This window comes from Panthera uncia (assembly GCF_023721935.1).
Source record: "Panthera uncia isolate 11264 chromosome C1 unlocalized genomic scaffold, Puncia_PCG_1.0 HiC_scaffold_3, whole genome shotgun sequence".
Classification (NCBI taxonomy): domain Eukaryota; kingdom Metazoa; phylum Chordata; class Mammalia; order Carnivora; family Felidae; genus Panthera; species Panthera uncia.
In genome coordinates this window covers 22,793,980-22,816,903 of record NW_026057584.1, presented here as the reverse complement: position 1 = coordinate 22,816,903, position 22,924 = coordinate 22,793,980, and the positions used below count along the sequence as shown (strand labels likewise).

The following is a 22,924-nucleotide window of genomic DNA, read 5'->3' as shown; positions in this document are numbered from 1 at the left end:
TTCCTCTTTTAACCACATAAGCAATGGGAAAGTTAAATAACTTCCCTTTGGCTCAATTTCCTCAGCCATGAAATGAGGATGATAATAGCCTTTTCCACAGTGATATTTTGTTTTGCTTTGCTTTTTAAAGATTACTTGATATTTGTATATATGTGTATATAAATACAAATGCTTGGGACCCTGAATGGTTCATGGTATTACTCAATTAGTGTTAATTTTTATTAGATCCTATGATATACCCTATAATCCACCAATTGCAATATTAGATAATTACCAAATGATACAGAAAAACTGATTTGAAGGGGTACATGCACCCTGATGTTTATAGCAGCATTATCAACAATACGAATTATGGAAAGAGCCCAAATGCCCATTGAATGGATGAATGGATAAAAAACATGTGATATATATAAATACACACGCACACACACACACACACAATGGATTATTACTCAGCCACCAAAAAGAATGAAATATTGCCATTTGTAATGATGTGGATGGAGCTAGAGTGTATTAGGCTAAGCAAAGCAAGTCAGTCAGAGAAAGACAAATACCATATGGTTTCACTTACCTGTGGAATTTAAGAAACAAGTCAGATGAACATAAGGAAAGTGGTGGAAAAACAAAAGAAAGAGGGAGGCAAACCATAAGAGACTCTTAACTATAGAGAACAAACAGTGTTGATGGAGGGGAGGTGGGCAGAGGAGGGGCCAAATGGGTGATGGGTATTAATGAGAGCACTGCTGTGATGAGCACTGGGTGTTATATGTAAATGATGAATCACTAAATTCTACTCCTGAAACCCATATTGCACTATATGTTTACTAATTAGATTTTAAATAAAAGCTTGAAAGAAAAAATTAAAACATAAAGAAAGATGAAACATATGTATAATGGGAAAGGCAGAAGGAGAAGAAAGAAAAACGAATTTGTTTCTCATAGAAGAAATTGTATCAATTTTCTACTATCTCTTTCAGAGAATAGAAACTGAAGGAATACTTCCTAACTCATTATATGAAGTCAACATTACCTGATTACCAAAACAAAACAGAGATATTACAAGAAAACTACATATTAATGACTTTCATGAATATAGGTACTAAAATCCTCAACAAAATAATAGAAAATTGAATACAACAGTATATAAAAATACACCATAACCAAGTATGATATGTTCCAGTTATGCAAGGTTGGTTCAACATTCAGAAATCAAGTAATGTAGTTCAACACATCAACACAGTAAAGAAAAAAAATCACATGATTATATCAGTAGATGCAGGAATAACACTCGTTTATGGTAAAAAAAAAAAAAACTCTCAATAAACTGGGAGTATTGTGGAAATTACTTAACTTGATAGAGAATATATATTAAAAAAAAACAGCTAACATCATTCTTAATGGTGAGAAACTCAAAACTTTCCCACTAAGATCAGGTACAAAGCAAGGATGTCCCCTCTTACTATTCCTTTTCAACATTGTAGTGGAAGTTCTAGATAATGAAATAAGATAAGAAAAAAGAAATAAAGTTTATACATTTTGAGAAGGAACAAATAAAATTGTCCTTGTCCACAAATGACTGTTTAAGAATTTATTTAAAAAAAAAAACAAACTTTCGGAACTAATAAGTGATTATAGCAAGGTTTCAGGACATAAGGTTGGTACACAAAAGTTGATGTTTTTCCTATACACCTGAAAGGAAAATGCGGAATTTGAAATTTAAAACATAGTATCTATATTACCACCTCTAAAAATACTTAGGTATGCCTGACAAAATATGTACACGCTCTATAAAAGGAAAACTATGAAACTCTTATGAATGAAATCAAAGAATAACTAAATTAATGGAGAAATGCTCCACGTTCACAGATAGGTAGACTCAATATTGTCAAATTCCAGTTCTTCACAACTTGATCTATAAATCCAATGTCATCCCAATCACCATCCTAGCAATTTATTTTATGTACACTAACAAATGCATTCTAAAGTTTATATGAAGACACAAAAGTCCCAGAAGAGCCAACACAATATTAACAGAGAACTACAGTCAGTGTTGGAAGACTGATACAGCTGATTTTATGACTTACTATAAAGCTACAGTAATCAAGCCAGTATAGTCTTGGTGAAAAACTAGACAAATAAATCAATGGAACAGAATAGGAAGCTCAGAAATAGACCACCAGAAATACAGTTAACCAATCTTTGACAAAGAAACAAAGACAAAACAATGGGACAAAGGTAATATTTTCAACAAATGATGCAAGTACAACTGGAAAACAATGAAAAAAAAAAAACGAATGTAGACTTTACACCTTTCACAAAAATTAAGTCAAATGGATCACAGACCTAAATGATAAACTATAAAGCCCCTATAATCATAACTTAGGAAAAAACCCTAATGATCTAGGGTATGGCAGTGCCTTTGTAGATACAACTCCAAAAGCATGATCCATGAAAGAATTAGTTGATAAGCCAGATTTCATTAAGATTAAAAACTTTTGATCTGTGAAAGACAGTGTCAATAAAATGAGATGATAAGCCACATATGGGGAGAAAATATTTGCAAAGAACATCTGATAAAAGACTCCAAAGTATATAAAGAATTCTTAAAACTCAGCAATAAGAAAATAATGAACCTGATTAAAAAAATGGGTGAGAAATCTTAACAGATCCCTCACAAAAGAAGATATACAGATGGCAAATAAGCATATGTAGGGACGCTCCATATCATATTTCATGAAGGGGATGCAAATTAAAATGATCGATCACTACGTACCAATTAGAGTAGCCAAAATCTGGAACACTTAACAAGCCAAATGCTGGTGAGGATGTGGAGCATCAGGAACTCTAATTCTATGCTGTTGGGAATGCCAAATGGTGCAGCCACTTTGGAAAACATTTTGACAGTTTCTTACAAAAGTAAACATACTCTTACCATACTATCCAGCAATGATGTTCCTTGATATTTACCCAAAGGAGATGAAAACTTATGTCTACAAAAAATCCTGCACAGAAATGTTTATAGCAGCTTTATTCATAATTGCCAAAATTTGGAGCAGCCAAGATGTCCTTCAGTAGTTGAATAGATAAATAAATGTGGTACATCCAGATAGTGGAATATTAGTCAGCTATGAAAAATGAACTATTAAGTCATAAGAAGACATGGAGGAAACTTAAATGCATATTACTAAGTGAAAAAACCCAATCTTAAAAGACTAAATACTGTAGGATTCCCACCAAATGACATTCTGGGAAAGGTAAAGTTTTGGAGATAGCATAAAGGTTGGTGATTGCAAGAGGTTGAGTGGATAGTGGTGTGGGAGGGTTGAATGAGCACAGAGAGTATTTAGGGCAATGAAAATATCTCGTATGATACCACAATGATGGATACATGTTATTGTGTGTTTGCCCAGAGCAATAGAATGTACAACACAGAGAGTGAACCATAATATAAATTATGAACTTTGGGTGATTATGATGTGTTAATGTAGGTTCTTCAGCTGTAAGAAATGTACCACTTTGAAAGTGGATGTTGTAAGTGGGGGAGGCTATGTGTGTGAGTTGGAGAGTGTAAATGGAAAAACCTCTGTATCCTCCTCTCAATTTCACTACAAACCTAAAACTGTCCTAAAATAATAAAGATTCAAAAAAAAAAAATACGGGGCAGATTTTTTTTGATTTATTTATAAATTTTTTTAATTCTAATTTACTTATTTTTGAGAGAAAGAGAGAGACAGCAGGAGAGGGGCAGAGACAGAGAGACAGAGACAGAGACAGAGAGAGAGAGAGAGAGAGAGAGAGAGAGAGAGAAACCCAAGCAGGCTCCCTGCTGTCAGCACAGAGCACGACGTGGGGCTTGGACCCACCAATTGTGATACCATGACCTGAGCCAAAACCAAGAGTCAGATGCTCACCGACTGAGCCACCAAGGCACCCCCTCAGGGTAGCTTTTCATAAATATGTATCTTCACTTAATTATGCATATTTCTTGTATATTTTCAATTAACATAACCACAGTTGAGCATAAAGTTTTTCATGTTTTACATTGTTTCTGTAATTATTATTATTATGGCTTCATAATATTTCATCCAGGGTGTTTATTCTTTCATACTACAGTTATTTATTGAACATTTACTATGTGCTGTTAAAGGTCATGGGAATGTACTCCTAAGCCAAAGTACCTTCACTTACAGAATTTACAATGTGCTCATGTGTGCACAGTTGATATATAATCATTCATTTGACTTTTTATTATACTGTATAAACAAGAAACTTTATATATATAGTTATATATATATATAGTTATATAGATAGCTACAGATGATATAGATATAGATGATATAGATACAGATATATATATCCTGTTATTCAACCTTGAAGAACCTTTGCAGAAAAGAAGTAATGTTATGGGCCTAAACATATTTTGCTTACTTACGTGTCATTGTTTTTGTGTAAATTGATTTTCCAAAAGAAAATGAGAAACATAAAGGTATAAAAGTATATATAAAATCTAGTGAGTTGAACCAAGAAACTGCTTAACTGATTCACCAGAGTAAAGATCTAGAGGACAAATTGGACTGTGTTTTCCACAATACATTAAGATTTTCTATATCTTCTCCCAACATACAACATAAAAATCAGCCTTTCATATAGAATATTTTATTACTGTGTGACATTTCTTACCCTACCTCAAAAATAGCCTCTTAACCCCAAATGATGTTAATGCCTAAGCTTAGAAAATTGTTTTTGAAAGTTATATGAAGCTATAAAATATCTTTATATTAAGGAACACTATTGGTTTATGAAAATAATTTTTAATAATTCATTTAAATTAGAAATGACTTCATTAGCATCCCGTTTTCTCCTTTCCTCTCTTTGTTTTATATATAAATATGCTTGGAACCTCTGTGGAGACAGATAGCACTGCAGTCTGCTTGTCTTCTTGCTGTTGTTGGTGTCGTTTGCATGAAAGTTGCCTCTAGCAGTTTTCTGGATCCACAGCAGCTCAAGATTCATTTCTTCCATATTAGATTATTAGAAGTTTCACTTGTTTCCATTTTACTTATTTATTAATTTATATTTATTTTATAAATATATTTTATATTAATTATTTAATTATGCAATTAGTAATTAAATTATTTAATTATTATTAATTATAATTATATATATTATTAAATATATTATATATGAAATATATATTTATATTATATTTATATTATATATGTTTATATAATATTTATATATTAAATAAAATAAATTAATATATTTATATATAATTTATATAATATATATAATTTTATATATAAATATATAAAAATATATAGTATATCAATATATAATATATCAATATATAGAAATATATTGATATATAAATAATATATAAATATAATATATAATATATAAATATATAAATATATATAAATATATAAAAATTATATATATATAATAAATAAATTAAATAAATTAAATATATAAATATATATTTATATATATTATATGTTAAATCATTTATTATTAATTATAATAATATATTATTAAATATATAATTATATATAATTATAATTATATTATTAATTAATTAAATTAATTATTTTATATTAATTATTACTTATAAATAGTGCTACTTTCATTTTCATCTTATTCTTTTCTAATTTTATAATAAATTTCAGAGGTATGAAAAGTTTCAAAAGTGTGAATACTCGTGGTCCTCAATACATATGCTAAATGTTCTCCAGGATGTTTCCAGCAGTCTAGATGAGGCTAGTTTGATTTTATGTTGCTGTACTCTAACTTATAATTAACTATGTCTATACGGCTTTTCTCACTATAAGATCTTTAAGGTTGAGATAGAAAGGCTTTAACAGGGAGTCAGGAGTCGTGACTCTTCGCTTTTACTTCAACTACATGTTTTGTGCACTTTGCTAAATTCTACTTGCTTTATTTAACTATTTGAATCTGTGATCACAGAAACTTTTTTTTTTCTGAGTTTCAGGTCATTTAACATTTCTGTATTTGGGGGAAAAATCCTTTTAAATTACATACAGTCAACATTGATTGCTCTCTATTCCCTTTATATTCATTCATTCAGTGATTTATTCAAGATCACATGCCAAACATGTTGCAGGAATTATGCTAGGTCCTGGGGATTCAGTGTCACAAAAACCGCCTTATCCCTGGATCTGAAGTGTTTTTGAGTAACCTCTCGAGTATCAGTACCGGTACTGATGGCAATCAGAATTCTATTTTAGAAAGGTTCACAAAATCCTTGAGTCTTTACTTTCTTTAAGTTTGTCCTACAATTCCACCTCTCTGCAAAAAACTTTTTCTATGTACATGATCTTTCTTTGTTTAGGTTAAGTGCCTAACTATAGCTTCCCTTTGTTTTCTTACCTGACATAAATTCTGGATAAAATGTCTGCTTTGTCCCCCAGGTTGTCAAGTAATCCCTTTCTCACACTTCTCCCTCAAAGCACACTATGCAGTTTGGATTGGCAGTATTTTAGTATATTCTTCTACATCATAGAAGGAGGTTGGCAGATGGGCCTCATTCTCCTGAGATAGGAGGAGGAGGGACATCAGGTCTTAAAGATAATCCCCAAGTTTTGGCTCTGGATTCTCTGCATCTTTTATCTCTTCCTTTTATCTAAGTGATTCAGATCCATTAGGTTAGAACTAATATTTATCTTTTTTTAATGTTTATTTATTCTTGAGAGAGAGAGAGAGATCACATGTGTAAGAAAGAGAGGGTGTGGAGGAGGGGGAGAGAGAGAATCCCAAGCAGGCTGTGCACCATCAGAATGGAGCTCTGTGCGAGGCTCAAAGTCACAAAATGTGAGATCGTGGCGGGAGCTAAAATCAGGAGTCGGATGTTTAACCAACTAAGCCATCCACGTACCCCAGAACTAATATTTGTCTTGAGACTGCTAGTGAAGGACTTGGACTAAAATAAAACTTCTAGGTAAGCTCCAAAAATTAAATATTTTTTGAATTCTGCTATGCTCCTGGCATTATGGCAAGCACTGCGTCTGCCTCACTGGCTAATGGAATTATAGCTAAATTTTTCTTTTGTGACCAAGAATCTCTCAGAATCCCTTAGTTATGGAATCTGAACACAAATTTATTTCTGTCACTTAATAAGTCATTACATTTTCTTTTTACTGTAGTGTATACTTTATCCTGACTTCTAAGTGCCTTGGGAAATGTAGAGATTTGCCTAAATGATATTACTAAAAATGGTTTAAATATGTACTATTTATTAATAAATCTTTTAGTATAGTACTTGATTCATTAAATGTTTAACAAGTATTGACTCATTATTTTAATATTATCAAACTGTTAAGGACCAATCATTTGGCAACAGTAACAGTTAAATGTAAAAATACTGAGACTATTGAAACTCTCATTTTCATCCCCCAAAATGATGGAAACTTTTTATTTTTAGTGTATTTCCTCACATTTTTATACTTAGTGATACAAACCACACTTTAAGATTTTCTTTAGTTCATACAATCTAGACAAGAAAAGCACAACTCTCTACCCTGCCATTAGTAAGAAGTGCCTCCAAATCAAATTATGATTAAAATTTATCTATTCTGTTCTCACAGTTGAAAAAAAGATTTCATTCTGTCACCTCTGAAAGATATTTGAAAACCCTTATATCTGGAAAGGGTTCTTTCTAATTTCTAGCATTAATATTCCCTGCTAATTCTGAGAACTAATCTTTTCTGAAAATTAAATTCACTGATTGTTCACAATTCCTACAAAATATGTTTACATATTTGAAAACATTCCAAGTTCTCCATGTTCCTTTTAAGTCATAAAAAAGATTAAATATCCCATTTATTAGGCTGGGGACAAAGTTGTATTGCTTTGCTAGTGACAACAGTCATAGAATTTTAAAACTGATGGCATTTGTTACGTTGCTGGTATGTTTAGGGAAAAACAAAGATTCCATTTGGACTGTCATACAAGATGTACATTTTTTCCCCCAGAAAAGATAAAAATCAAGAATAAATGAGAAAAACAATGGTGTGAACTAGTTCAAAATAGTAAGGAGAATTGTACAATACTCAAGTTATTATCTTTAACATTTTAGAATATTAAGGAAAAAGGTGAGAAAATGATTTTTGACTTGACATTAAAAATAACTAAGCTAGAGGGGTGCCTGGGTAGCTCAGTAGGTTGACCATCTGGTTCCTGATTTCGGCTCAGATCATGATCCCAAGGTTGTGGGATCAAGCCCTGGGTGGGGCTCCACACTGAGCATGGAGTCTGTTTAAGATTCTCTCTCTCTTAAAAAAAAAAACTTAAAAAAAAAAAAAAAAAAAAAAAAAAAGAGAGAATCTGGAGCTGAAAGGGAAAGTATATATCAAATTCAAAATAATATAAAGTATAATCACTTATCATAAACATTATGTATGAGCCTGATATGGCCCATAATCTGGGTTCTTTTCAATTGGTCACTGGATACCAAAATTAAATGATGCTATGATGAGAATGAGTAAAGGTTACGAACTGCTGGACAGCAAAGACCCCTGTTACTCATCACTATATCCCAGTATCTGACATGAAGTGTATGCTCAATAAACATCTCTTGAGAAAGGGTGTAGACAGACCTTGAACTTCAAACTGATGTATCCTAGCTGGTACTTCTATGCTGGGAAAATATCCACTCCTATTTCCATTACACTTGGATCCATTCACCCTGCCTTTTGTTTTCCATCCCCTTTATCCAGTTATTTTCTTCCTTATCCCATTTATGTTACCAAAATAGCCCCAAGTGTTTCTAATAATTTTGTCTCAGAGATCACAATATGTACTGCTTCCCTGCTATCAATTTCACCTGGTCCCAATGCTTCTACGCACCATGATAAAAACCCTTCTTTCCTTGTTTCTATTAGTTTTCTATCTCTGTTTTTATTTTTACCCTATCTGAAGTATAAATCATCAATGCTAACTAATTGCAAGCATATAGACTGAGGTGCACTTTTAGTGCAATATTCTCATATATATAGTTTTTATGTGTAGATAGCACATACCATATACATGACATTTATTTAATTAATATGATTAAATAATCAAAATGATTTCCTGAAAAATCATATTCCAAAATTTACTGTAGGAATTTATATATTTAAATTTTTTTAATAAAATTTTATTATATTTAATACAAAAATATAATGAACACTTTTTAGTTTAGAGGTGTGTATCCTTATGGATTTAATAAAATTATAACACAAATGTTGGGGCTACTGGGTGGCTCAGTTGGTTAAGTGCCCTACTCTTGATTTTGGCTCATGTCATGATCTCACTGTTTATGAATTCAAGCCCTGCATCAGGCTCTGTGGAGGCAGCTTTGGATTCTCTCTCCCCTCTCTCTAAAAATATATAAACTTAGAAAAATAAGACAATCTTCCTTTTTTGATTGTTACTATATATATGTGTGTGGGTGTGTGTGTGTGTGTGTGTGCGCGTGTATGTGTGTGTGTGTAATATATATATGTATGTATGTACATTTCTCTCTCTCTCTCTTTTTTTTTTTTTTTACTTTAAAGGGTCATATGATAGCATCCTGTGATGCCTGTGGAGTAATAAAACTGTGGGACTTTCGGAAGCTCTTACCAATTGTATCCATTGATGTAGGTCCAAGTCCTGGCAATGAGGTGAACTTTGATTCATCAGGTAGGATCTTTTTTGTTTACCATTTGTGACCAAGCTAACAACTTCAGCATTGGTTCTGAAACTATTTTCTGTTTCCACCTGACTTTTATTATGTTTCCTCTTATGTAAATTTTTGTTCTTAATATTGTATGAGAATATATTTTATGTGTATTATCATATAACATCATAAAAGTATTGTATTTATCATAAATATAAAGGAAGAAATAATAGAGGAGATAAGTATGTACTAATATAGATAACAGAAGTTCCTAACAGTGTCATGAAAAATTTGGAGGCCAGATCCTTTAGAATCACCATCCAAGGTAAGTAATTGGGTTTTTTGAAGGTAAAATGGCTAAGCATAGAGAAGAACAAAAGTTTAGCAAAACTGAATTTAAAACATGTTTAATGGAATATTTCTGTCTTATAATTAATAAATTACCCTATATTCTCTTAATGTTATAATTAATTTGAAATGTACATGTGTTTTATTGTTGCATTTATGTGTGACAATACATATTATAAGTGATAATAATTGTAATATTATTATTTGATTGTGTTCAGCATTTTTTCTGCAATAATACAAACACTGTCATTCAGATAAAATATTTTACACTTGCTGCTGATGAATCGTGTATCAACTGATGTTAAAAATCACACAATATTTCCAGTTATCTATTTAAAAGATTAAAATTATAGTTTCATTTGTATCTTTAATGATAGCTTATACTAAATAATGTGTATCTATTATTAGATAACATAACATTCCTCTGCTAGTATGATACATGTTTTAAGCTTTTTAAAATTTTGTGAGTTTTTAAAATCTTTGATATTTATTTGTAGTAGATCACAGTTATAGAGATGGTAATTTTAGAGAAGAAATAAAGATAGAATATGTATGGGAAATAATAATGTTTTATTTTAAAATAGTGCATACTAATTCTGTAGTCCAGAAAGTATGTAGATACTAGAAGCAACCTAGAGCCATAAGACAATTGTGTGTTTCATAAGACTGGTTTTATGATATTGCCATTACATATCTAAATCTTAGAATTCAGTAAGTTTGTCTTAACAAACTTTAGATTGTGTTCCCATTACAGATTGGCATATGAACCATATTAACAATGTTTTTTTAAAATGTTTTTAGTAATGTTCTTGACATTAAGCCATTTAATTTAAAAAAGAAAACATTGTTTAGAGTAAAACATCCCAACTATGAGAATTTTATTTTGTAATGTGAAGGCCTACTAAGGTTTCAAATTGTATTTTTCACTATACAGAGTCTGCATTGACATCATAGGTCTAAAGGAACTTTAACTTAGTTTTAATAAACATTTTTATATCCTTAAACAACTTTTTATTGTTTCAAGCAAGAATCTAAGGATTCATGTCCTTGAATTTTGAATTCTGAAATCTCAAATCTTTTAGCTGTATTTGCTAATAATAGAAGGTAAAGGGTATTTTGAAATGCTACACAACTAATAAGAGATATGGATTTTATTGTCAATGTTAAATATGTTTCTACCTGTTTTCTACTGTCCTTGTCATCAACTCAAATCTCTTTTCTATGCATAGTCATGCAGAACTGATTTAAATAAACGTCAGTACCTGTCTTACTTTCTTACAAGTCAATATCATCTTAAAGTGCTTGCTACAACAAACCTAGTTTTTCTCTCCATGATTGCTATACTCTTGATTATAAACTAAAATTAAGAAAAGCATAAGAATCAAGGGCAATACAATGAGAAATATAAAAGACAAAAAAGTGTAAAGTAGGGACCCTGTTAATGAAAACACTTCATCAGTTTGAAGGAATATATTTTCAACCTGACCTTCCCATCCCTTTGACCATTTCTTCAAGGAACATACTATAATTAATTTTAGTTCTATGTGTTTGAGAAATTAGCATCATAAGCCTTTTTCTCATTGAATAATGGGATATTTGTGCTTCTGTAGAAGAGAAGTCTTCAGTGATTCTTCATTTAAAAAGGTTAAAATATATCAAAAAATGAAAGAACTGGGGAGAACAAACAAAGCTCTCAGTCTAATGAGGCTCTGAACAGAGAGGTGAAAATCACAAAGTAAAACAGAAATTATGTTCATATCAAGAGAGGAAAGCAGAGTAAAGTCAAGAGCAAAACAAATCAAAATAAGGACAGGGACACATGGATATCTTCTAATATGGATCTATTCAGGAAAAGATTATTTAAATTAAAAGTATAATAAACGTATATCGTGAAAATATTTGGACTATGAGGATAAAATCAAATGTAACTTAATAAGCTCACAATATACATTAATTTGACTTATTATGCCTAGCAGTTAGCAAATAAAAGCATTTTTGATAATTATTTTCCACAAAAAGATAAAAAGAGGATATTGAGACTATTGAAAACAATAAACATAGGGTTCACATTAGTTAAGTTGTGCCAAATCAAGTTTTTAGGACAAAATTATGTGACAGAATTAAATCATGCAGTTATATATGTTTAGGACTCAACTAGTGTGAGACAGGCTCTTGCCTCTATCTAAGCTATGTCCCTGGACTTAAGGAAAAGATATTGAAAACATACATGTAATGTCATAATAAATGTAGAAATATTGATAACATTCTAAGATATTTAGTTGTTAGATATTCTAAATAATCATCATATAAACAAAAATTTCAAATCATATTTCTTGTCTCTGGATCAGTTTAATTGAAGAGCATCTTGAGATTATGACGTGTGCTGTTTAAAAAGATGTTCCCAAATACAATGACTTATCTTTATAAATAAGGAATTTCTTGTCACTGCAAATCCAACATAGTATAGAAATAAATGGGATTAGAGGTCATTGAAAGGCTGAAACTGTTGTCCATAATGTTTGATTTCAAATTTTTAGGCATATCAAAATTGCCTCATTATTTATTAACCTCATAAGTAAATATTTTCATTTTGAATTTATAAAAGTATGTATAAATATATATAATTAAATAGTTCTTGATCTGTTTTGAAACTGAGATTCCTCCTAGTGTATCATTTTAAAAATATATCATTGGTAAAAATTTTGAAAACCAATCACGTAGGAAAAGAGCATAGACTATAATTCAGATCCTTAGTTCTTCACCACTTTTTAGGCATTAAGTAAATTTAACTTCCTTGAATGTAGTGTCCTCATAGAAATAATGGAAGAAATAATTATCTTACAATGTTCTAATGTGTTTCAAAGGGATGATGTATAGTCTATAATGAGGAAATCCTAGTACAGTCACCTACCATGTTTCATCTTAGCTGGAAGGGATCTTATAAGTCATCCCATTCATATTAGGGGTGAGAAAAATGTATGAATATATCAGTGTGCAAGTAAGATGCTCAAGGCTGTGTGCTACTATAGGTGATTTCTAGTCAAAGTATAAACACTAATAAATAAATTTTAAAAGAAACAAGGGTCAAAACCTCCTTTTCATGTAATATTAAAAATAACTAAATGTTATTTCTTAATAATATTGTTTTATATTATAATGTTAATATAACATTAATAATGTTATTTCTTAATAATGTTAATTATAACATTAATAATGTTATTTCTTAATAATGTTAAGAATGTTAAGAAGTGAAGTTATATAAAATATTATATATATAATTAAAATAAAAAGATTTAAAGGTGCATGAATCATCATCTAGAATTTAGCTTCTCTGTTGTTGTAGAAAACTAGTTTCTCACACATTTAAAAGAGGAGTTATATGTGGTATAGTATTATTTACTTAATGTTTTACTTGCAAATACATTGCTTGTGATATGCACAGATTATCTGTGTATATATACCTACGTATTATATGCGTATTAGTATTTGTAAAGGGATAAGTGTTCCTTTCTCATTAAACTGAGAGCATCCTGGTAATATAATGCTACATATTTTTGTGAATATTCACTATCTAAATAATCTCTCTCACTTGGCATATTCAAATGCCATATATTTTACCATAAAAAATTTATTACTATTTCAGAAAATGTTAAATGAATTTGCATAGTGAAAGTAATAAAAACTAACTGTAAGAGTTTATACATAAACTTGTCCACATCTCTCATTTCATCATGTTTTTATGTAGTGTAGCAATATTTGTGCCTCCTTTGTAAAAGATAATTCTGGTATATTTGCAAAAGAGTCACATCCCTAGAAAAAGCAGGAGCTGAAGTTTAAGCCAGCTGGGGACTTTCCAGTAGGAAGCTTATCAGTATCAGATCATCAAAATGGGCAAGACTTCTCCTCATTTGGAGGCAATCCTAATATTCTCCATAAGCAGAACCACAAATAAATGCTAAAATAGAAAAAATGACCCCATTGGAAAACATAAAAAGCATGAGATCCCTCTGAAATTATTCAAACATAATAAAATAACCCCCAAAATCTTTGTTTCACATTGGATTTATCGGTTTCTTTCCATAAAAGCTACAGTTCATTGTTTTGTATTTAAAAGACAGATTGTGGTTAATTTCTTTTTATGGAAGCAGTGTAGCCTAGTGGAGAAAGCACTCACTTAGAAGTTAGAAGCCCTGGTTTTGAATTTTGTCTCCACTCCTTTCTAGCCAAATGGTCTTGGTGAAATTTCTAAATATTTCTGAGCCTCAGTTTCCTTGTATGTAACATATTAAAAACCTATTGAGACTTCCACTTCCAGCCAAGATGGAATAACAAGACCAGATTTACCATACCACCTGAAACAACTAAGAAAAAACAAAATATATGAAACTGGTTTTCAGACATGGAATACTGGGCAATGAAAGACAAGAACACCTGAGAGATGGAAAGTAAATGAGATGAGCCCTATGCCTGCCGTAGAATACTCAAGGACAGATGGAAACCAAAGAGAAAACTGGCAGTCTTTCAGAGCTGAGGAGAAAGAGTGGGCAGTCCAGGGAGACCACACCAGTTAGAATCTGCAGCACAGAAAGAGGGGTCTGGAGATTTGCAGAAGATCCCCTCCTGTCTTTAGCTAAATAAGGATCAATACTTGACAGACTAAGTGAAAATCTCTCTGAACACTGAACAGGAAAAATACAGAGATCACCCAGCCTAAAAATAGTTGTATATCCACCAATCAGATTGGAAAAACCTTGCAGTTCAGAAGAACACTAGGTAGAGCAGAGATTGGCAAACTACTGTTCATGGGCCAGCTTGGCCTGTATTTATATATAGTTTTAATGGAACACAGCCACAGCCATTTAGTTACATATTTTCTAAGGCTGATTTCACACTATAAGAGCAGAGTTGAGTATTTGCAACAGAGACCATATGGCCTAGGAAGCCTAAAATATTTAATATACGGCCCTTTACAGAGAAAACTGCCTTAGTAGAGTGCTTAGAAGGGTATCACCTCAGTTGTGAGGCAACATAAGCCCACACCTCCAGATCAAGTCCCTTCACCAATGTTTTTGAACCACCTGAGTTGGCTCACATGTTTAGTCTTCTAGAGTCTAAAGACCTGTTTAGTCTTCTCTAAATTCAATGAAATTGTTGTAGCTGCCACTTTTTTTTCCAGGTGAGGAAGCTGGGACATAAAGAAGTTAAGAACAAGCCCAGTGACACCTAGCTGATCAAATAGAGTCAGATTTCAAATCTGGCAGGTCTGATTCCAGGAACTAAAACTTAAACTTTATATTATTCTGCCTCTCACTTTACTAACAGTATTTGGTTTCATACTGATATACGATATTGTTAGAGAAATGATTCATTTGCTATGGACAGTGAAATAATTCCACTAATGACCACTTGGCAGTGTTTGGCTCAAAGCTGACTAAGACATAGAATCTTGTCACCAGTTGTCAATTTGTGGTCTCTGAAAGAAACAACAACAACAAAGGGAATCTCCCCAGAAAAATAACCTAGTGTTAATAACCTAATAATCTGCCAGGTTTCTGATGTGTCTTATGCACAACAGAGTATTTTAAGTGCCTGTAGCTTCCTAATGGGATTCAGAACTCCAACCCCACACTTCAATATTAACTCTTTTCGGAGTAATCAGGCAGGGCTGGATTATGTGAGTACTTGCAGGGCCTCTCTTTCTGCCATTTATTAAATCCTGGACTGATTAAAAACTGAAATAAGAATGGAAGAAACCAAGCTAACTTAATCTCTAAGGCATAAGGCAGTTAACCTAAGTTGCTCTTCCTAAGAGGAAGCCCATTCTACCATGTCAATTTCCCGCAGAAGGAAAGCCACAAGGAAAGAGGATAAACTATGAGAGAAGAAGTGACCAGATGACTCTACTCAATTATTTATAATCCCATTATTTCCTTCCCTGTTTGCGTGGCTCTGTTGTGTATACAAACCTATTTTGCGCATAAGTAGAATATGGGCTTCTCTGAAGGAAAAAGGAACTGGAAGAACTGAAGGAAATCAGATTGTGTATATCCCTTGAGACCCAAGTGTATGATTAATGCCTGGAATGAAGCATACTATGCTGTAGGAACTGAACAAGGTGCTTTCTCTTTTAACCATCACAACACTCTGAGTTTGGTTCCATTTCTCCCATTTTAAAGGGTTTTGAGAGCTTTAATTAAGCATACATAGTAATAACTACACATGTTGGTACAGTCCTGTGAGAGCCTGAATTTCATTTCATTTCATTTTTAGCTCTAGGAGATTGTAAATAAAAATTTTAGAGATTCATAGAGACTGGTTACAGTTCATCTGCAGAAAAAAAACAACCTATTTTTTCTCTTTGTTTTTTTTCATGCAATGTCCTATGTTAGAAGCAATTTTATTTACCCTAGAGCAAGTATGGAAAATAACATGCTGATAATAGTGGGAATTCCTTGAAAACTCTAATTAAAGTCATCTTGACCAAAGATACATTTATTCAGGGAGAACATTCATAGTTGTACAAAGTGTTATAGTCATGAACTGTTCTGATTAGTGTACCATCCATTCTGACCAGTTGATGGCAATGCCATAGCAGTTGCTAAGTACTAGATTATCATCCCCAACATGGATCATAAATTCTGAGATAAAATTAGCATTTGAATTACATAAATTATGAAAGATTAATATAAATAAAACTTAGTGGCTTTTTCAAAGTATAGTAGAATTTATACATGTTACAAAGTCTTTTTCTTTCAGATATTATGTTTGGAAGGTTGTATTCTTAATCGAATGACAACATCATTGCACAAATTATGAAGACTCCCTTATGGAATTGTGTTCATAGTTTTAAAAATAATGCTTTCATATCACCAGTACTCACAGATACTTGAATTAGGATTGATTTTTAGAAAAGTCTAGAAATCATTGCCATCTTATAAGTCAGAAAAGACCATTTGAGTCAAGCCCAACCCAAGATGAGGCTCTAAAAAGTTATATTCATCTATGATTTGTAACATGAAATTGAACAGGACACTTAATCTTTGTTGACCTCAACTTTATTATCTCTAAAATGAAAGGTTTGGATAGGTGACTTAATCAACTAGGTTTACAACCTGAGTTTCACATTGTATCTCCCTGTGTTCATTAGGACATGGTGTTCTGAGGTAAAAATATATTCTAAAATAAAACTTAAATGCTTTTTATATTACTTACAACTTGAAAATAAAATATCAAAATGTAAGTGAAACACTTCACTCTCCCTTGATCCAAAAAGGAGATACAATCTATTAAAAACATCAAGTTTATTTAAAAATTGGGCCTCACATTTAAACGATAATAGTATTGTTCAGCAATACAAAACTTTTATTCTTGCACACCCAACAACACATTCAGTCTCTGAACCAACAAGAATTTTGGCCAAAAAAAAAAAAGCATAATTCCCAACATTTTAATAAATTATGGCTTGATCAAACTCTTCTTATAGGACTATATAAGATAGTAAGAATCTGTCTCTTTCTGGTTAAATCAGACCAAGACATAACTTATTAATCTTACAAATTGCAGCATTATACAAGTATAATCAGCAATTGCAATTGCCTGGGTGATACAAAGAAATCACATATGTGTTGTTAATTTCTTAATTTTCTGCAATATTTTTTAAGTAAGTATTTTAATAATTATTGCTTAGCTCTCTGGTTGTAGTTGTACTACATAGAAGTATAAATGTAACATTATCAGCATGTCAAAAAGGCATTTGGAAATGATTTCATTATGTGTCCTTGGAAATTGTTACAAAGCTTACATATGTAATTATATACGATTATATACAAACAATTTAAATCTGGCAAATGTCCAAATAATGACAAATGCTAAATTAGTGTCATCATATTTAATGAAGATTTGTTTTGTAGTATTAATGTAAGAAACGTTTTTTTTCAAATGCATTTACAGTAGTTATATACATATTATAGTTAATGTGCTAATGCCAAATTATTTTCAACACATTTAAGAAATCAAAAAGATTTGTATCCGTGTAGCAAGTATGAGAAATTAGTTGCATGAATAAGTGTATCTTAATATCATCTAGGCAGTAATATATCCCAATGCATATAAATACCTATACTTATATGTTTGCAGATGTAATAAAAATTACATGTATGTGCTAGCATAGATCATTTTAAAGTATGACTAATGACATTTTATGCATATATTAGTCAAGAAAAATGTATTTGTATAAAGAAATGAAGCATAATTAGACTTTTGAATTTTTCAGAGGTACGAAGTTATAGTATCATGAGGAATGTGTTAATTTAATAGCATATAATAGTTATCAGATTTAAAATTAAACAGTTAAAATTTTCAATCTACACACACTTCATGACCTAAAGTCATATAGCCCAAGACTTTGTCTTCTTTTTAATAGATGGTGTATACAAAACTGAATAGATAATCATCTTTAATTTGCCAAGCTGGCACTTTTTAATAGGATAATCCTTAAGAGAAGTTGCAGTTCAACAGATGTGCAAATCAACCCAGAACAAATAGCATGCTACTCTTGTAGATGAAGCTGCACAGTTGGTACTTGTGATAACTCGCAGTTATATTTATCTAAAATTGAATTTTGAACAATATTCAAATATGATTTACTCAAATCTGATTGAGCCTAGAAGTATCTTTTCTCACTTGTAATATAAGAGGTCTATAAATAAAAATTGTTTAAATTCATCTTCATGCAACATCCTTTACCATGTACTTTTCCACAAAAAGAAAAAAAAAAACATTGAAAAGAAGACATAGCGTCATATTGGTATTAACAAAATCAACACTCTGTTGATGTTTTGAAATAATGAGTTTGATAAACACCTTGTAATAATAGATCAGCATTTCAGGCCATGTCTTCTTTATCTAAGAATTTTACCATTCTTTATCTTGTATTTTTGTTGGTCTAATGTTAGAAATTATGCAATGTAGTTGACAAGTATTTCATGTAAGCCTACTATCTGCCAGGCACTGTTCCAAATTCTGGAAAAGACATAGGTGAGATTATGTCTACAAAGTCAACTGAAGCCATAGACATGAATCTGCAGGTCATAACTGGGAGTGTTGAAAACAAAGTCACACTGTTCTTCATAAAATAAACTATACATGCCATTATTTGCAAAGAATAGCATCCTGTAGCTGTGTATGGAACTGTAGAAAAAAGATGGGTACTCTTATAATGTTAACCATATAATCACCCATTTCTGTTCTCATGGACTTGGTTTAATTTGGAGTATTGATTACTGCTGCTTTCTTATGTTATCCTTTCATTATGCCTCCCATAATGTTTGATTTGTTCCTTCATTCATACTGCATTAGGATCCATTTACCCTTATCAGAATTTAGTTATGACAATGGATACTTCTGCTGCTTCTGTCTTCCTTCCTTTTTTGCCTGTGTCTTTTTTTTTTCTTTCTCTTGTTTATCTCCCTTCTCTTCATTCATTTTATCCCCTCTCTTCTTTATCTTCCTCTTCCTCATGTACAGAGAGCAGACTTAATCAGACTTTTCAGTGTAAAATAGACAATTATCAGATTCCATTATTTTCTCCTTTCATGTCCCATCCTTACTTCATTCTCCCCCACCTTCCATGGAATATTTTAAATGTCTGATATGTTCCCTGAGATTTCTAGGTATCTTTGAAGAATATATGGAATTATTTTGTGTATGTACATATCTAAGGCTTCTAAAAACTATATTTTGTCATACATTGCATTTGGTTTCTTGCTTTTTTATTAAATACTGTGTTTTTAAGTTTTATTCATATTAATATATGCCTATCAGGTCTACTGGATAGTATTCTATTTTATTCACCTTATTATTTTATTCATCCATTGTATTAGTGATGGGCACCTAAGTTCCCCATAAGACCCTGCTACTTCAAGTTATGCTGTACTAAATATCCTCATACATATACTGGTGGCAGGCTTCTGAGAGTTTCTCTGCAGAGGACTTGCTATGCCACAGAGAGTACATTAATTTCCCTAAGCACTGTCACACTGCTTTTCAGAATCACTACACTAGTTTACGGTCCTTCAAGAATTCTCATCATCAACATTTAGTAGTATTATGGACTGAATTGTGTCCCTCCCCAAATCCATATGTTGAAGTCCTAACCACTCATGTGACTGTATTTGGAGGCAGGGCTTTTAGGAGGTTAGTTGAGGTTAAATGAAGTCATAAGATTGGTGCCATAATCCAATAGAATTGGTGGTGTTATAAGAAGAGGCATGCACATGTATAAGGAAGGGCTATGTGAGCGCTCAGGAAGAAAGCATATGAAAGCCAGGAAGAAAGCCTTCACTGGAACCTGACCGTGCTAGTACCCTGATCTTGGCTTTCCAGCCTCCAGAACTGTGAGAAAATAAATTTTTGTTGTTAAACTGCCCAGTCTGTGATATTTTGTTATTATGGCCCAAACAGACTAAGACAAGAAGTAATTGATTTTCTAAATCTTCCAGTATAGTGGGTACTGTACACATTGCATATGCCTAATTACTAGTGATGCTGAACATCTTTTTATAATACTTTTCAGTCTTTCAGGTTTCCTTATCTGTGAATTAATTGCCTTTGCCCATTTCTTCTATTGGGTTTACTTTCTCTGGGGACTTGTGATTTTGCAATAATATCTGTATATTAATCTATTATTGGCTTCAAATGTAGATTTCTTCCAAAGAGTTGTCTGTTTGCTGATTTTTCTATGGTATTTTTTATTGAATTGAAATCTTTAAATTTACTGTAGTCAAAACTGTTTTCTTTTATCTTTGGAAGATAATATTTCCCCAATGCTAGGTCACAAAAGTATTCTCCTGTATCTTCCTCTTTATGTCCTTATTTTTACAACTTATGTCTTTGGTTCAAGGTACAGGGAGGTGTTTTCAGTAAGTCAGTGTCTCCTGCAATAACAAACTCAGAATCTTTCTGACTTATGGGAGCATTTGCTTTTTTTCACTTGCAGAGAGTTTTAGGTAACTTAGGCCTGAGGTACTTTCTGGGCTCAGCTGAACTCCATTGTGTCTTCTCATTATGGACCCCAGGGCATCTATGCAGGACATGTGATCCTTAAACAGTAAGCACAACAGGAAATAAAAACCAAATAATGCAATCACTTTTAAATCTTCTTTTGGATGTGACGAATATCATCTGCTTGTCCACAGTATATTCATAGTGAGTAATAAGCTAAGCCCAAAGCCACTTAGATGCCTAAGCTTGTTTCACATAACATAATACACTCTAGCTCCATCTATGTCATTGCAAATGGCAAGATTTCATTCTTTTTGATGGCTGAGTAATATATGTATAATATGTTATACCTATATGTAGAGAGAGAGAGAGAGAGAGAGAGAGAGAGAGAGAGAGTGCGTGCCAGGGATGGGCAGAGAGAGGGAGAGAGAATCCCAACGCAGGACTCATTTTATGAACCAGGAGACCATGACCTGAGCCAAAATCAAGAGTCGGACACTTAAGCCACAGGTGTCCCCCATCTCAGGCGTCCCCCATCTTCAATTTGTTTCATAAATGTTCTATGTTTTTAGAATGTAGATCTTTTACCTCTTTGTTTAGGTCTATTCCTGGGTATCTTATTGTTTTGGGTGCAGTTATAAATGGTATCAATACTTGATTTATTTTTCTGCTGCTTCATTATTGGTATATAGAAATGCAACAGATTTCTGTACATTGATTTTATATCCTATGACTTTGCTGAATTCATGTATCAGTTCTAGCAACTTTTTGGTGGAGTTCTTTGGGTTTTCTACATAGAGTATAATGTCATTTGCAAATAGTAAAAGTTTGGCTTCTTCCTTTTGCTGGAGATTTTAAATCCCAATATAGGAAAAAAGCAAGTAGTTGAGAACAATAATCTGATGTCCACAGTGGGAGACCCAACTTAATTTTTCTGTCAGTAATACAGTTTTCCTAATACTCTCAACTATACAATTAAAACTTACCTCACTTATCTGTGCTATTACTTCTGTCATATACCAACCTCGTACACACAGAGAGGCAGTCTTTTTTCTAATCTTTTGGTAATATTGTTTTTCAGCTGGTACACTTCTATTTTTATTACTAGATGTTCTAGTATTCATATATATGAATGTGCAACCAGTCTCTTTGTTATTCTTTTTCAAAAGTATTTAGTGGGCTTCCTGTTTCCTAGAGTTTTTAGAGTTATCCTTTGTTAAATTTCAATTTGTATTAAATTATGTTAGAAAACATGCTTTGCATTAAGTTGATCTTCTGTGGCTTCTAATATAGACAATTTGTTCAATGTTCCTTGTGTAATCAAAAAGAATACATATATTGTATGCCTTGTAGATTCAAACATTTTTATGAAACTCTTAGTTTGAGCTTATTTACTAGTTATTTAAATCTTTTATAACATTTTTTTTATTTTTTAATGTTTATTTATTATTGAGAAACAGAGAGAGACAGAGCATGAGCAGGGGAGGGGCAGAGAGAGGAGGAGACACAGAGTCTAAAGCAGGCTCCGGACTCCAAGCTGTCAGCACATAGCCTGACACGGGGCTTGAACTCACAAACTGTGAGATCATGACTGAGCCGAAGTCAGATGCTCAACCGACTGAGCCACCCAGGCGCCCCTATAACATTTCTTATATTTTGACTGCTTGAGCTCTCAGTTTCTAAGATGAATATATTAAAGTCCTTAACCACAAATATTAATTAATTTATCTTTGTAATTCAGTTTTTGCTGCATATATTTTGAGGCTGTATTTTTAGATACATATATTCATAATCACTATACTTTATTGATCTTTTCTTCCTTTTATCAACCTATAACATCACCTTCATAATGATTTTTCCTTAAGTTCCATTTTTGTCTCACAGTAAATTTGGTACCGTATTTTTTTTGAAGGGGATCAT

At 32.0% G+C, this 22,924-nt stretch overlaps 1 protein-coding gene across 2 annotated transcripts in view; it reads left to right on the top strand.

Moving 5' to 3' along the window:
- SPAG16 (sperm associated antigen 16) overlaps positions 1 to 22,924 on the top strand; it is a 1,017,964-nt gene that overhangs the window by 753,620 nt on the left and 241,420 nt on the right. For both annotated transcript variants that reach the window (XM_049614974.1, XM_049614973.1), the window contains one exon: positions 9,552 to 9,678. In XM_049614974.1, coding sequence (XP_049470931.1) covers positions 9,552 to 9,678 — 127 coding nt within the window. The remainder of the gene's footprint in view (positions 1 to 9,551; positions 9,679 to 22,924) is intronic.